At 41.6% G+C, this 14202-nt stretch overlaps 1 protein-coding gene across 1 annotated transcript in view; it reads left to right on the plus strand.

Moving 5' to 3' along the window:
• The window catches only part of LOC126458332 (WD repeat domain phosphoinositide-interacting protein 3), a 128516-nt gene that overhangs the window by 26545 nt on the left and 87769 nt on the right, over positions 1-14202 (plus strand). Inside the window, exon 4 of the mRNA XM_050095292.1 lies at positions 3666-3856. Within this exon, the coding sequence (XP_049951249.1) occupies positions 3666-3856 (191 nt within the window). The remainder of the gene's footprint in view (positions 1-3665; positions 3857-14202) is intronic.

Below are 14202 nucleotides of genomic sequence, written 5' to 3' on the forward strand. Positions count from 1 at the left end.
CAGGGCTCTTTAGTGATCCTGAACAACTATTGCAGTGTCTTTGGTCCACCATGGCACCAGATGGTGGTGGGGGGACCTGTAGAAAGGAGGAATAGCAGTTCCGGTATCATAGATGATCACGCTGGAGATGATTTGCACATTCTCGTCAATGCAGTCTGACATAGAAGGGACACAGGTAGCAGCAGTGGCATACAACTGTCAATTGATTCTTCGAAGCACTCATCATGCTAGTCGGTCCGTCTTCTGATGGCAAGAAAGTGACACAATAATCGGAAGTGGTCACTGTCACAAAGATCATCATGTAGTGGCCAGTGCAGTGAAGCTACAACATTGAGGAAAGAGATTGTTTGTTCTATAGCTGAAAAGGTGCCATGGGTGACACTGAAGTGAGCAGGAGTACCATCATTGAAGAGAGACAGATCATGGTCAGTAAGAAGAGATCATGGTCAGTAAGAAGCTGGTCAAGTAGAAGGCCCCTACCAGAGACAGTGGTACTCCCCCAAAGGGGGTGGTCTCCGTTGTAATTCTCAAGTAGGAGAAAATGGGTAGGGTGAGGAGAGAGTTGTTGGATTAAGGTGGTCAACTCAAGGTAAGCAAGAGGCCTGCCTGAAGATATGTAAACATTGCAGATGGTAAGAAACTTGCTGGCAGATTAAAACTATGTGCTGGACTGAGACTCGAACTTGGGACGTTTGCCTTCCACAGGCAGCGCACACTCTGCTGAAGAGTGAAATTTTCATAGCAAATGGTGATTGTTGAGGTTGTTTGCACTCACGCTGCTGCTGCTGCTTTCAAATCCACTCACTGACATCTGTGCAAATTAATGTACAGACTCCTCCAGGTGCTCTCTCAGGGTCTGCACAGCTCCGAGAGAATGCAATATAACCACTGAGTGATGGGGAATGATCACTGGAGGAGTTAACTGGCTGTCTGGTCAGGTATGGGAAGTGGTTCTCAAATACGATGCCATAGGAAACACAAGAGATGAAGATGGTGGGAGAACTGGTTTTGAAAAGATGGAGGTAGTGGGAGTTATGGCTGGCACTTTCAATTAATTGAAGGTCTTATCAGTAGTGTGTGAGCATTCACAGTTTCTATGTGCCTCATTATGTGGCAGACAGTCAATAGATTTATATTTGGGTATTTTCTTTTGTTTCTAGAAGACTGAGCAAAATGGTGAATGTGAAGGTGAACAACTTCCAACTGCTCCACAAATTTCAAGTCTCAAACTCGCAATGTTACACACATACCTGATCAACATCTGCTTGCTTTGGTGATATTCGAAATAGTAATTCGAACACTTGTTACCATTAAGTTGGCACATATGTTCATGGCGTTTTTATTTTGCATGTTGGTATTCCATTTGCTGCAGGTTTATTTATCGATTGTCATCTTTTATCTGTAGTTTGCTATTGCTATGTCACAGTCTTCTGCTTAAGTTCAGTATAGGATGAGGGCAGCAGAGGCAGCCAGAAACATATGCATCGTATATGGGGATAATGTCATGGGATAGAGCATGGCAAGAAAATGGTTTTCTCATTTTAAGTATGATTGATTTGACATTAGGGGCTCTCCATATTCAGGAAGACCTTCAGGGTCCTTTTTCATTACTGGTGAGGAGAAATGGTGTCTTTATGCTACCATAAGGAAAAGAAAGGAATGGTTGAGCCCAAACAAAGCAGCAACTCCCCTTACAAAGATATGCACGTATCCACAGAAGATAATGTTACACATCTTGTGAAACAGTGGCTGTGTGATCTACTATGAATTGCTCCCCCCAAGATGTAACCATCACTGTTGACATTTATTGTCAACAACTGAGATGTCTTACAGATGCAATCCAGAAACAGCAACCAGGGAGACTGTGTGAAGTGATGCTAGCACACGACGACACCCATCTGCATTCTGCCAGACTGACAAAAAACACTATACAGGAGTTGGTTGGGATGTCATTCTACACCCACCTTACTCACCTGATCTTGCGCCCTCAGATTTTCACCTTTACCACTCTGTATCAAAAGACCTTCAAGGGACTTCCTTTCTTAAAGTGGCTCAATGAGCTCTTCACCTCAAATCCACATGATTTCTACAGTGGCAGTTTTGAAAAGTTACCCCACCACTGGCAGACTGTTGTAAATGGTGAAGGATAATATATTATTGTTGACTAAAATCTCTGTTATGTGTACCTGTTGTGTTTATCTAACTTATGTAAAAACACTATGAATTTATGCACCAAGCCATTATAATCTCGCTCTGTGGTCTAAGCTCTCTTTAACTTTAATTAGATATGGTACACACATCCAATCACAGTCTCATCCCACACCTGCTCTCAATACTCCTTGCTTAGATCGCACATTAACACAGTCTGTTGATACGTTTCACTATGATTATGCTTTGCTCATGAGTGATAAAAGCCGATACTGAATTAAATTAAATTAATCATCATAAAATGTGTATATTCTGTTTTCACATTATCAGTTGCATTATAAAATTTAGAAAGATTTTCTTATGAATCTCTGCAATTTCTGTATTTTTATTTCTTATTGCTGTTCTATATCTGTAGGCACTGAATACCTATATTGTCCCCCCTGACATCTTTCCAATGTTTTCTGTTGTACATGGTAATGTGCAGCAAAAGTAAAAAATTGTAGTGTATTCTGCTTCCATCATTTTAACTTAGGCTCAGGCAGTGGCGTGAACAGTTATGTAAACTACTCTGCAGTACTTGTGGCCAGCTCCCATGCTATTATGCTGAGTTATGGATGCCACTACATTATTGCTGAGTGAGACACATCAACTTTCTGCCACAAACCTGCCAGTGAGAGAACTGGGTGCCATCACATGAGATATGCAAGAGGGTCAGTGAGGTAACAGCCACAACTGCAGGTTGCTCCCTTGCCTGCCAGCTTCCTTACCCTCCAGACATGTCCATCCTATTGAGGGTGAAATGCTCTTTCCATACCATGTGCAGTTTACTCCATGGCCATAGCCAGTTTTCAAGAATGTTGCACCCCTTAATGGTAGTTCTTGGGAATAAAACCCATTTTTCCGTGAATCCTGGCATTTCTCATTTTAAATGTAGGAAAAACTACCCAGATGTCCACCTGACCTCCTGATACCATCCTGGCATATACACTGTTTTGTGTACCTACATTTCAACTCACCATAAAAAAGGTAATAATTTGAGATATGGGTTATCGTAGGTGTTTACATTTTATATGAAATACACAAAAAGCCAACAACTGAATATACACAAAATACTGTGGAATTTGTTATAGTTCATGTTATGTAAGTAACTGCTGGCAGTGTTTTCACTGTATTTATCAGTTCTGTCTAGTAACCTACACTGTTCTGGCAAGTGTGGCATACACATATAATAAAACTAATATTTTGAATCCTGAAGATGTGGTAGGTACTGTCTTATTTCATGTTAATTTTTTCTGTATCCTCCACAGTAAAAAAAAAAGTCATTGCCCTATCATGGCATATTTTCTCATTTCAATTTCCGCTTTAGTGCCCAGAAAAAGAATATCTGTAGACAGAACTCCTGATCATATTCTTTATTGGATCATCATTTGCAGCCATGTTTGTAATCTGTAATTTTTTTTGTTCTCATTATTTCCTGTGAATTCTGTAGGTTTTATATCTAGACTTCTTTCTTACAGGTCTCTGTGTGCTTTGTCCCAATAGCAATAACTCTCTACTTGCCTTTCCTGGTCGGCATTCAGGACAGGTCCAGTTAGTTGATTTGGCGAACACTGAGAGAGCTCCACTGGACATAGCAGCCCATGAAGCACCTCTCAGTTGTATTGCTCTCAATCTCCAGGGCACACGTCTTGCCACAGCATCTGAGAAGGTATTGCTGCTAAGCCTGTAGGATAGTTGAAATTAATGTATGTTCCATATTTCTGTTACAGACTGCATGGTTTCATGACATGGTAATACTGTGTATGCCTCGGGACAACTGGGTAATCTGGGAAAAACCCGGGAATTTTTTAGAATTCCGGGAGCTTTCCACTGTTTCAGTTTTCAATTAAACTTTTGTTGAACAAAGAATTATTTTTAGCCCGCTACTGCGGAAAAATAACTTGGCAATAATACGTAAATGAGAGAATAACACCAAAACTTTAGTTCCAATGAAAATGCACATTTACAACAACAAAAAACAGTGCACACACAAGCATCTGCAGACAGCAAAATGTGTCCGAGGCTTTAGGGTGAAGACTGTGCAATACTTTGTAACAACAAATTTCTTCCGATGAGTATGATGTCATTACTGTTTACATTTCTAACAGGACGCAGGAAAGTATAGTGAATAGTGATTTGAGAAGCGTTACTCTCAAAGTAAATCTCTATTTACGCAAGATAAATTATGTTATGTGTGAGAATGTGCAATGAATTTCTTTAATCATGGAGCTTTTGACTCTCATTCAAAACATAACACTTTGAGGACCAGCTATTTAGAAAAATTTTGGACCCAGCAGACTGTCATTTATACCATTATTTAAAATTTGCCTGGCACATTTGTGTTTCATGCACCTTAAAGAGTAACATGTAGTAAAAGGACCAAGCTTCAAGGTTAGTTTTTGGTGTCTGTTTTGGTTCTTTCATAGATTACAAATTATGCAGTAATGATGGCAAAAAGTATAATTAGCCTTAAAAAGTGAGAGGTGAGTTCTTGAGCAATTTCACACACAAGCAGCTTTTCTATGGAAAAGGCAAAGTGCTCGACAAAACATTTATTCAGCATTATTTGGTGCACAGCAGTGAAATTTACAGTGATGCTTGTCAGAAATATTCAACTGCTGAAGTTTAAGCTGTGCTCTTAGGATTCTACCTAACCACACTTTCTGAAAACAAAACAGCAAAACATTTTTGATGCCCAATATTATAAGTAATAGCTTAGCTTTTCCTGTATCTATACTGAATGTATATTACTTTAAACCATTTGTGTGTTTACACTACTTAACAGTGATTTTGCTATTGGCTGACTACATCACATGTCCTGTGCTCTGAATAGCTGGCAAGATCACATGATGCGAGCTGTGATTCGCTGACGAAAGTGCAAGCTCTATTTCAGCATTCAGAAGCTACCATTCAAAGGATTGATGTTCTACAGTCCAAGGAAGAGTATATTGCCACTTGACACAGAAAAAATATGCTTTCACCCAGGGTATATTGTGTTTTCACCTGGGGTATAGTGTATCTTCAGCTGGGAAAAATGTAGGAACTTATTTTCTGGGCTTCATGTACACCCTCTCCTTCCTGATTCAAGGCAAGTTGCTCCTGAATGGTAGGTCTGCAAGTGTATAATATTTATGAAAATTTCATAAATGTTTATTTTGTTCATCTCAGTTGCATGTGAATATACATTTTATTGCTGCAGTGGTTACTAGTTTGAGGCTGACATGCCCATACTCAAACACACATCTTGTTATTAACTGTTTACTAATTATACAGCATGGCGCCAAAAGGCACAACCTCTCAATACAAGAAAGTCAAAATGTGAACAACGAATACGCTCATTGATATGACAACCTAACTGTCTGTTGTTTCACCTAAACAACACAATGAAACTTTATTCTTATGAGTAGTTTCATTGTGTCATTCAGTAGACGCATAGGCTGTCAAATCAGTGAGAGTATATGTTTCTCACAGCTTGACTTTGTAACACCAAGTTCGTGCCTTTTAGCACTATGTTGTGTAACTAGCTACAGTTAATAACAAGGTGTGTAGCTTGATGATGGTGAGTCAGCCCAAAACCGTTAACCACTGTAGCAATAAATTGTATACTCATGCAACTGAGACTGACAAAATAAAAATTATCAAATTTTCATCAGTTATATATCCTGCAACAACAGAACTGAGATGAAGATACAGTTTTTTTAATCGGCTGACAGTGTAGTGTTCTTTAGTGTAGTATTTGCTTTATTTTTGTGGACAGTGCACATACTACATTTGGGTGTGTTTTGTAATGAAATTGAGCTTGAATGAAGATGTGTAGCTTGGTGGAATATGAACAATGTTATGAAAAGGATAGATTGCTGTTCACCCATAAAGATGTCTCGTTGAGTGGCAGATGGGCACAGCAAAAAGATTATTACACATTGAGCTTTATGCCAAAGCCTTTTTCAAAAAGGAAATACAGACACATACACACAGGCAAGCACACCTCACACACACGACTGCTTTCTGTGACGTTCTGGCCAGAATGCAACTGCATTGAACAGAAGCAGCAATCAAAAGTGGGAAGGGGGACCAATAGCCTGGTATGTGTGGGGAGAGAGAAGGGAGCACAGGGACTAGATCTACATCTACATCGATACTCTGCAAATCATATTTAAGTGCCTGGCAGAGTGTTCATCAAACCACCTTCAAATAATCCTCTTATTTTTCCAATCTCGTACAGCACGTGGAAAAAACGAACACCTATATATTAAACTTCCTGGCAGATTAAAACTGTGTGCCCGACCAAGACTCGAACTCGGGACCTTGCCTTTCGCGGGCAAGTGCTCTACCAACTGAGCTACCGAAGCACGACTCACGCCCGGTACTCACAGCTTTACTTCTGCCAGTACCTCATCTCCTACCTTCCAAACTTTACAGAAGCTCTCCTGTGAACCTTGCAGAACTAGCACTCCTGAAAGAAAGGATATTGCGGAGACATGGCTTAGCCACAGCCTGGGGGATGTTTCCAGAATGAGATTTTCACTCTGCAGCGGAGTGTGCGCTGATATGAAACTTCCTGGCAGATTAAAACTGTGTGCCCGACCGAGACTCGAACTCGGGACCTATATATTTCTGTATGAGTTCTGATTTCCCTTATTTTATTATGATGATCATTTCTCCCTACATATGTCAACATCAGTAAAATATTTTACATTCACAGGAGAAAGTTGGTGACTGAAGTTTCGCGAAAAGAGTCTGCCACAACAAAATACGCCTTTGTTTTAATGATGTCCACCCCAAATCCTGTGTCATGTCAGTGACTCTCTCTCCCCTATTAGCAATAATATAAAACATGCTGCCCTTCTTTGAACTTTGTTGATGTACTCAGGCTGTCCTGTCTGGTAAGGATCCCTGCACCAGTATTCTAAAAGAGAACAGATAAGCGTAGTGTAGGCAGCCTCTTTAGTAGATCTGTTACATTTTCTAAGTGCCCTGCCAATAAAATACAGTCTTTGATTAGCCTTCCCCAAATCTTTTGTTGTGTGTTCCTTCCACTTTAAGTTGTTCATAATTGTATTTCCTAGGTATTAATTTGAATTTTTGGCCTTTATATTTGACTGATTTATCATGTAACTGAAGTTTAATGGATTCCTTTTAGCACTCATGTGGATGACCTCACACTTATCGTTATTTAGGATCAATCGCCAGTTTTTTCACCATACGGATATCTTTTCTAAATCATTTTGCAATTTGTTTTGATCTTCGATGAGTTTGGTAGACGACAAACAACAGCATCATCTGCAAGCAATGTGAGATGGCTGCTCAGATTGTCTCCTATATTGTTTATGTAGATAAGGAACAGCAAAGGGCCTGTTACACTACCTTGGGGAACACCAGAAATCAGTTCAGTTTTACTCAATAACTGTCCATCAGGTTCTATGAACTGTGACCCCTCTGACAGGAAATCACGAATGCAGTCACATAACTGAGACAGTATTCCATAAGCACGCAATTTCACTGCAAGCCACTTGTTTGGTACAACGTCAAAAGTCTTCCGGAAATCTAGAAATACCTAACCCATTTGAAATTCAGTGTCAGTATCACTCAACACTTTGTTTGAGTAAGACTAGTTGTTTCACAAGAACGATGTTGCCTAAATCCATGTTGACTCTGTGTCAATCGACCATTCACCTGGAGGTAGTGCAAAATGTTCGAATACAATATATGCTCTAAAATCCTGTTGCATATCGATGTAAATGATATGGGCCTGTAATTTAGTGGATTACTCGTACCACCTTTCTTGCATGTTGGTGACCTGTGCAACTTTCCAGTCTTTGAGTATGGATCTTTCAGCGAGCGAACGGTTATATATGATTGTTAAGTTTGGAGTTATTGTATCAGCATACTCTGACAGGAACCTAACTGGTGTACAGTGTGGACTGCAAGACTTGTTTTTGTTAAGTGATGTAAGTTGCTTCATTACTCCGAGGATATCTATTTCTACGTTACTCATGTTTGCAGCTATTTTTTATTCGAATTCTGGTGAAGGAATTTCAGAAGGCTATGTGTAATAACTGCTTTGGCAGCACTGTCGTCGATCGTTTCCATTTCCATTGCTATTGTGCAGAGAAGGCATTGATTGTGTCTCAGCGTTAGCATACTTCATATACAACCACAATCTCTCTGGATTTCCTGTCAGGTTTCGAGACAAAGTTTTGTTGTGGAAACTATTATAAGCATCTCGCATTGAAGTCTGTGCTAAATTTTGAGCTGCTGTAAAACATCACCAGTCTTGGAGATTTTATGTCTGTTTAAATTTGTCATATTTTTTTCGTTGTTTCTGGAACAGTGTTCTAACCCGTTTTGTGTACGAAGGAGGGTCAGCTCCATCATTTCTTAATCTATTTGGTACAAATCTCTCAATTGCTGCTGATACTATTTCTCTGAATTCAAACATCATCTGGTCTACACTTACATTGTTAATTTGGAAGCAGTGAAGATTATCTCTCAGGAAGATGTCATGAATTTTTATCTGCTTTTTTGAATAGCTATATTTCTCATCTATTTTTGATGTATTTGGGGGTTAAAATATTCAATCTTACTATGACAACCCTGTGTTCAATAATCCCTGTATCCATTTTTATGCTTGTTATTACCTCAGGATTATTTCTTGCTAAAAGGTCAAGTGTGTTTTCACAACTGTTAACTATTCACAAGGGCTCATGAACTAAATGCTCGAAACAATTTTCAGAGAATGGATTTAGCACAATTTCGGATGATGTTCAGCGTGTACCTTCAGATTCAAACATGTATTTTCACCAACATATTGAGGGTAAATTAGTTACCACCAACTATAACTGTACGAGTCGGGTACATATCTGAAATTAAACTCTAGTTTTATTTGATCCTTTGAGCAATTGTATCATCTGAATTGGGAGGTCAGTAAAAGGATGCAATTATTATTTTATTCCGGTTGTCAAGAATGACTCACAATAACTATCTACTTCAGTTTCATGACAAGAGAAACTACTTCTAACAGCAACAAACACACCACTGCCAACTGTGTTTAGCCTATTCTTTCAGAACACAGGTTCTTAGCAATGATTTTGTCTGAACTTATCTCCAGCTTTAGCCAGCTTTCAGTGCCTATAACGATTTGAGCATTAGTGCTTCCTATTAGTGCTTAACACTCCGGTACTTTCCAACACAGCTACGACAGTTTACAACTGTTAAACCAGTGGTTCCTGTATCTACGTTCTTCCTGTGTTTGGCCTACACCCTTTGAGACTGAAGTTCTTATTGTGTTTTCCCGAGACCCTCTAACCTAAAAAACCGCCCTGTCCATGCCACACAGCCCCTGCTACCCATGTAGCCACCTTCTGTGTATAGTGGACTCCTGACCTATTCGTTGGAACCCAAAACCCAACCACCCTATGGCACAAATTGAAGAATTTGAGCCTACAAAGGCACAGAAGTGTCTGAGTCTTTGATTCAGACCCTCCACTTGGCTGCGTACCAGAGATCCGCAGTTGGTCCTGTCGCCTATGCTGCAAAGGGTGAGCTCTACTTTCATCTTGCAAGCAAGACTGGCAGGCTTTACCTCTTCTGTTAGCCTTTCGAAACCAGAGATAATCTCGTCTGATCCAAAGCAACATACATCATTGATACTTACATGAGCCACCACCTGCAGCTGGCTGCACCCTGTGCTCTTCATGGCATCCAGAAGAATCAGTTCCACATCTGGAATGACACCACCTGGTATGCACACGGAGTGCTCATTGGCTTTCTCCCCTTCTTGGCAGCCATGTCCCCAAGGGGCCCCATAATGTTCATAACGTTGGACCTCCCAACTACCAATAGTGCCACCCTCTGTCATTGCCTCGATGTTACAGGCTGAGAGGTTTTCTCTGAAACAGGACAGGCGACTGCATCTGGCTGAGCAACAGTGTCGGCCACAGACTGCACCTGGAACCTGTTTGTCAGACTAACCAGGGAGGCCTTACATACGGCCTCCTGGGAAGTCTTTTGCCACCTGCCATGCCCTGAGGCGACCCCCCCCCCCCCCCCCCCACTTGACCACTGGTGAGGGGTTTGAGCAGTAACTGAACTGGCCACCGGTGAGGACTGATTGGAGGACTCAGATCTGCTGGATGTCCATTGGATCCCCATGGCCAGCCCACAACTTTGATGCCCATCCATTGCAGCTTCAAGCTGTGTAACAGAAGCCAGCACAGCCTGGAGCTGAGAACGAAGTGTCACCAACTCTGCTCACATCCGTGCACAACACTCACAGCCCCTATCCATACTAAGGTGGGAGAAAACTAAACTACTACGACAAATGGACTATTGACACATAGTGCGGAACTTTACTGCACACCCTTATGAAAATGGAAGAACTATGTCTTGTAAACTAGATTAATATGCAGAGATTCAGGAACTGATCTACCGAAGCACTCAGGTGAGACAAAATAATTTGCCCTTGATTAGGGAGCTTGTAATATATCACAAAATCAGTTTTCTTTCAGACGCAAATGAAAACACAAGAATTCTGTCCATTAGATATTAAATTAATTCATAGAAATTCAAGAAACTAAACTATCAAAGCACACAGATGAAATTATACAATTCACTCTTGGTTAGGAACTCGTAAGAATGACAAAATTGGTTACTTTCATGTTGCTGCTTCTGTCTCGGCTGGCTGATGCTGGCTGACTGATGGTGAGAGGACAAGGCTGCCGAGTGCAGCATTGGGAGGCTACGGAGCGGACAGAGGGGAGGGAGTGGAAAAGGAGAGGAGCAGAGGAGAGGAAAAGACTGGTGGATGCATTGGCAAAGAGCGGCACACAATTAGGGTAAGGGAACATAAGTTGGGAGGAGGTGATAGGACCGAGGGGACGGAAACTGTTCGGTGGGGAGTGTGACAACAATAGGTCACGTTAGGTTGAGAGTAGAGCTGGAGGCAGAGGGGAGGATTCAGGTGGCCCAGGTTGCAAAGCAAACACTGAAATCAAGCTCGTTCCATTCAGCTGCACATTTTGCTACAGGGTGGACAACTTTGTCGTGGCCACACACTGTTGGTGGCCATTCATCCTGGTGGGCAGCTATTTGGTTGTACAGAGTGGTATTGGATCAGGAGGGGGACACTCTTTGGGACTGGAATGAGTATTAGGGATGTTTGGGGATACGGCATTAGATATCAGTTTGCAGACTAGTTCTGGGACATAGTGCCTGCGTGTGAAGGGGCTGGGAAGTTCTTGTCACTGAAGATATGCTGTCTCCTGGTGGACGGGCAGTAAGGGATAGATTTTTTGGTATAGAGTGTTTGGCTGCTGTGAAAATGCAGGTACTGTTGGTGGCTTTTAATGTGCACAAAAGTGTTGATGAAGCCATCAGAGAAAAGGTGATTAGCATAGGAGTATGCCATGTAGGTGTCTATGGCTGTGGTGTAGATTAGTTTGTATACTTCTCCTTCAAAGCAATAGTAGGTGTGTGTTAGGATAAAATTAGTAAGGTGTATGAGGAATAAGGTAGTGAGTTTGGAGTCTGAAGGGCATTGGGAAGAGGTAGTGGCTATGAGACGATAGGCATGAGGGATGCTGGTATGTAGGGGAATGGCTTCAACAGTGATGAGTAGGAATCCAGAAGGTAAAGGAATGGGAATAGTGGATAGGCGGTAAGGAAATGGGTTGGTACCATTGACATGGGAGCTTAGATTATGGGAAATTGGTTGGAATTGTTGGTCGATGAGGGCCAAAATTGTTTCAGTTGGAGCACAATAACCAGCTACAATGGGGGCGCCAATGATCATTGAATTTGTGGGTTTTGGGGAGCATGTAGAAGGTGGGTGTGCGGAGTGTCATTGGGGTGAGGAGGGAAATGGATTCAGGGGGTAGATTCTCCGATGAGCCTAAGCTTTCAAGCTGGGATTGGAGGTTATGTTGGACTTCTGGGATGGGATCACCCTGACAAGTACATAGTTAGAGAGATCAGACAGTTTGCAGAGGTCTTCTGCCAGGCAGTCACTGCATTTCATAATGGCAGTGGGGGAACCTTTGTCTGAAGATGTGATAATTAGGTCAAGATCTCTTGTTAGGCTGTGTATGTCTATCCTTTGTTCTGCTGAAAGATTGGTGTCCTTAAGAAGGGGCCTGGAAAAGGATGGTGAGGTAAGGAATTCCTGTACAGTGACCAGGGGGTAGGTGGGAGGTTGAAGGAGGAGGGGGATGAGGGTCACGAATGGATGGTGGTGTGAACTGGTAGGGGCAGGGTTCACTGTTGCAATTAGATTGGTGTTGGTTGGAGGCTTTGGTGGCAAAGAAGTGTTTCCAATTGCAGGGGTCGGGAGGAGGAGGAGGAGGGTAGGTCTTTGACAAGGCCAAAATGATTAAATTTGGGTGAGGGGTTGAAGGTGAAGCCTTTGGATAGGACTGAATCTTCTGTGCAGCTGTGGATTTTGCTGGAAAGGTTAACAACAGTGTTCTGGGATTGTTTTGGCTCTGGGTTTAGTGGAGTGTTGGTAGGGAGTATTGGAGGAATGTGGCAAGTTGAAAAGGTAAGTTATGCAGGGTCTGGGTGCTAGGAGGAGCTGACCGGAAGACTGTGGGTAGGATTGGATAGTGGTACCGTAAGGTGGTTGTAGGATGTCAGCAGGTTGGATAACTTATGGAGGTAGTGTCAGGAATGTTCTTCCAAATGCTAGAGTTTAAGGGATTCAATTTCAGAGATGTTATGCAGGGATTGAACAGTAACAGTATCGTGCTGAGGGAGCAGAGGTGGTTCTGGGATGCCTGTGTCATAAAGATGGTTTTTGTGGTACTATGTTTGTGAGGTCAGGAACTGGTGCAGTCAGAAAAAGTAAAAGTCATTGAGAACAGAGGGGCGGGATCCACAGAAAGGAATTTTTATGGTTAGGTGGGTCAGAGGGGGTCCCATGGTGTAGACAGCATTTAAGAAACAAGATGTGGGACTGGGTTTTAGACAGGGAAGGGGATACTTTTATGAACTACTGCAGGAAGATGGAGTAGGAGTCCATAGTGGCAGGGATGGCACGTGGGAAATGGGCAAATGAAAGCATTAGGTGGTTGTGACAGGAGCTAGATGTAAAAGTACATACAGGTATGGTAAAATACACATAGATATGTAAAAACATGCACAGACATACATAAGTACATAACAAATATACAAAAATGTGGGAAAAAGGACAGAACAGTTGAAGTGTGTGTGTGTGTGTGTGTGTGTGTGTGTGTGTGTGTGTGTGTGTGTGTGTGTGTGTGTGTTGGGATAAGGGGAGAGAGAGAGTGGGGGAGGGGCTGTTGGTTAAGTCGAGGTTCATTTATTTGTGTGGCTCAGGGAGTGTGGAAAATAACATGCGAAAATATGCAAGGATGAGGGTTGGAAATGTGGTGAATAGGAATAATTGTAATTAACCATGGGAAGAAATTGGGGCATGAGATGCTGCACCAACAGTCTTAAAGATCACATAGCTGTGTGTTGTGTGCAGACGAGAGTATTGATATTGTGTGGTTTGGATGTGTACAGTTTAGAAGGCAATGGAAAAACGCAAGAAAGAAGAGAGAGAATGGACACTGTGTAGAGTAATGCTTCAGAGAATAGGAACAAAGGAAATCATTGCTGGGTTGCGGGATGGAAGGAAAGCTGTTAGGCAAAATCAAACCGTGAAAAATCCAGGTTGGAATAGATTGGAATATCAACAATACTATGAAAAGGGTGGTGAAAGCAGTAGGGAGCTGGTGTTAAGTGGTAAGGTGCTGCACCAGAAGTAGTTGATTCAAATTGAAAGAAACCACTTTATTTAAACAAGCAGAAAACTTCACAAGTGTAAAATATTCCAAATACGAACAGCTCATATCTGTAGCATTCCTTAATATGACTTAACACAAAAAAACAACCTGCAACACAGCAATTTAATGACATTAATACTAAGTGACACTGCCAACAACATTTACTATTACAGTTTAATAAAAGCAGCTGTTCACAGAATTTAAATAAAATTAGTATTAAGACAGCAGCTGC

The sequence above is a fragment of the Schistocerca serialis genome, chromosome 2 (assembly GCF_023864345.2).
Source record: "Schistocerca serialis cubense isolate TAMUIC-IGC-003099 chromosome 2, iqSchSeri2.2, whole genome shotgun sequence".
NCBI lineage: Eukaryota > Metazoa > Arthropoda > Insecta > Orthoptera > Acrididae > Schistocerca > Schistocerca serialis.